Genomic DNA, 1,272 nt, shown 5'->3' on the forward strand with positions numbered 1-1,272 from the left:
GGACAAGGCTGCACACATATTTGATACCAGGGGATGTATTCACCAGTGAAATGCGTTGATTTGCAAAAACCTTGTAACATTTTAAGTTAAGTAGCATTTTGTTTTTCTTTTAGCTTTCTACTACACATATTCACCAAGGTGCTGAACTTTTTCAGGAGTTGGTTTGCTCTGTCATTCCTGCTAACAGTGTCTAGTGGTTTTTTCTTTAAATTAAACTTGATGTTTCCCTTTTAAAAAAAAAAAAAAAAGAAAGAAAACACATCCCTCCTGTGAGATTCTTTGCTGAATGCCAGAACAACACAATGCACTAGTTGTTATAGCATCTCTGTCCACCTCACAGAACTCCCTTCTAGCCTTATTTTTCTCTGTACCCTATTGAGCAGGATGAAGTGCAGATTGAAGTTGTTCGGCTAAGGTCTGTTAGGATTGTTGCGGCAACAACTCGGCTCATCACAGCTACTGAGGTCAGTCCAAGGCTCTGTTCAGGTCTCTGGTTCTGATAATGCTGGGCAAAGGTCAGACAGCACAATATTCTCTTTTTTTGGTCCTGGGAATGGAACTTACAACCTCACACTTGCCAGGCAAGCGCTGTGCCACTGAGCTATGTATGTCCTCAGCCCCACAATATCACTTATTCTCTTCAGATGCCAGTGTATATCACCGGAGTGACCAGTACGCAGAGTCCTTTCTCCTTCGGCAGTGCCAGCCCTGGGCTTACATTCCACTGGTCTCTGAGCAAAAGGGATGTCCTGGATCTAGCACCCAGGCACTCGGAGGTAGGAATTTATCCGTTCCTTGTACTACCCTGATGCTAAATGTGTTTCATCATAAGTTATTGACTAATTGGCTTACTTTTTTTCTTTTTTTAGATTCTGTAGTTCAGGCTGGCCTTGAATTCACTTTGTAGACCAGGCCGGTCCAGAACCTATGGTGATCCTCCTCCCTTAGCCTCCTAAGAGCTGGGATTACAGGCATGTGCCACTGTGCTGGGCCACTAACTTATTTGCTAAACAATATGATGCTTTTCCCTAATCTATACAATAGTATTGAGTCCTTTTCTATGTTCTTTGAGCTCTGGAAACCTGAAGATCACATGAAGAATTCAAATTTGAGTACTCAAATGATACTATATGATTTTTAATATTTCTTGCTAGAAAGAGCTCTCAAAAGCAATCTTTGGTGAGATGGCTCAGTGGTCTAAAGCACCTACTTAGAACAAGCTAAGCTAAGCAAAGCACAGGGACCGCGGTTCAATCCCCCAGCACCACATGC

The 1,272-nt window shown here is 42.5% G+C and overlaps 1 protein-coding gene across 1 annotated transcript in view; it reads left to right on the forward strand.

Moving 5' to 3' along the window:
• Nup210l (nucleoporin 210 like) overlaps positions 1-1,272 on the forward strand; it is a 120,190-nt gene that overhangs the window by 82,506 nt on the left and 36,412 nt on the right. The window contains exons 26-27 of the mRNA XM_023713787.1: positions 384-464; positions 645-776. Of these exons, the coding sequence (XP_023569555.1) occupies positions 384-464; positions 645-776 (213 nt within the window). The remainder of the gene's footprint in view (positions 1-383; positions 465-644; positions 777-1,272) is intronic.

This window comes from Octodon degus, unplaced genomic scaffold (genome assembly GCF_000260255.1).
Source record: "Octodon degus isolate 3935 unplaced genomic scaffold, OctDeg1.0 scaffold00032, whole genome shotgun sequence".
Taxonomy (NCBI): Eukaryota; Metazoa; Chordata; class Mammalia; order Rodentia; family Octodontidae; genus Octodon; species Octodon degus.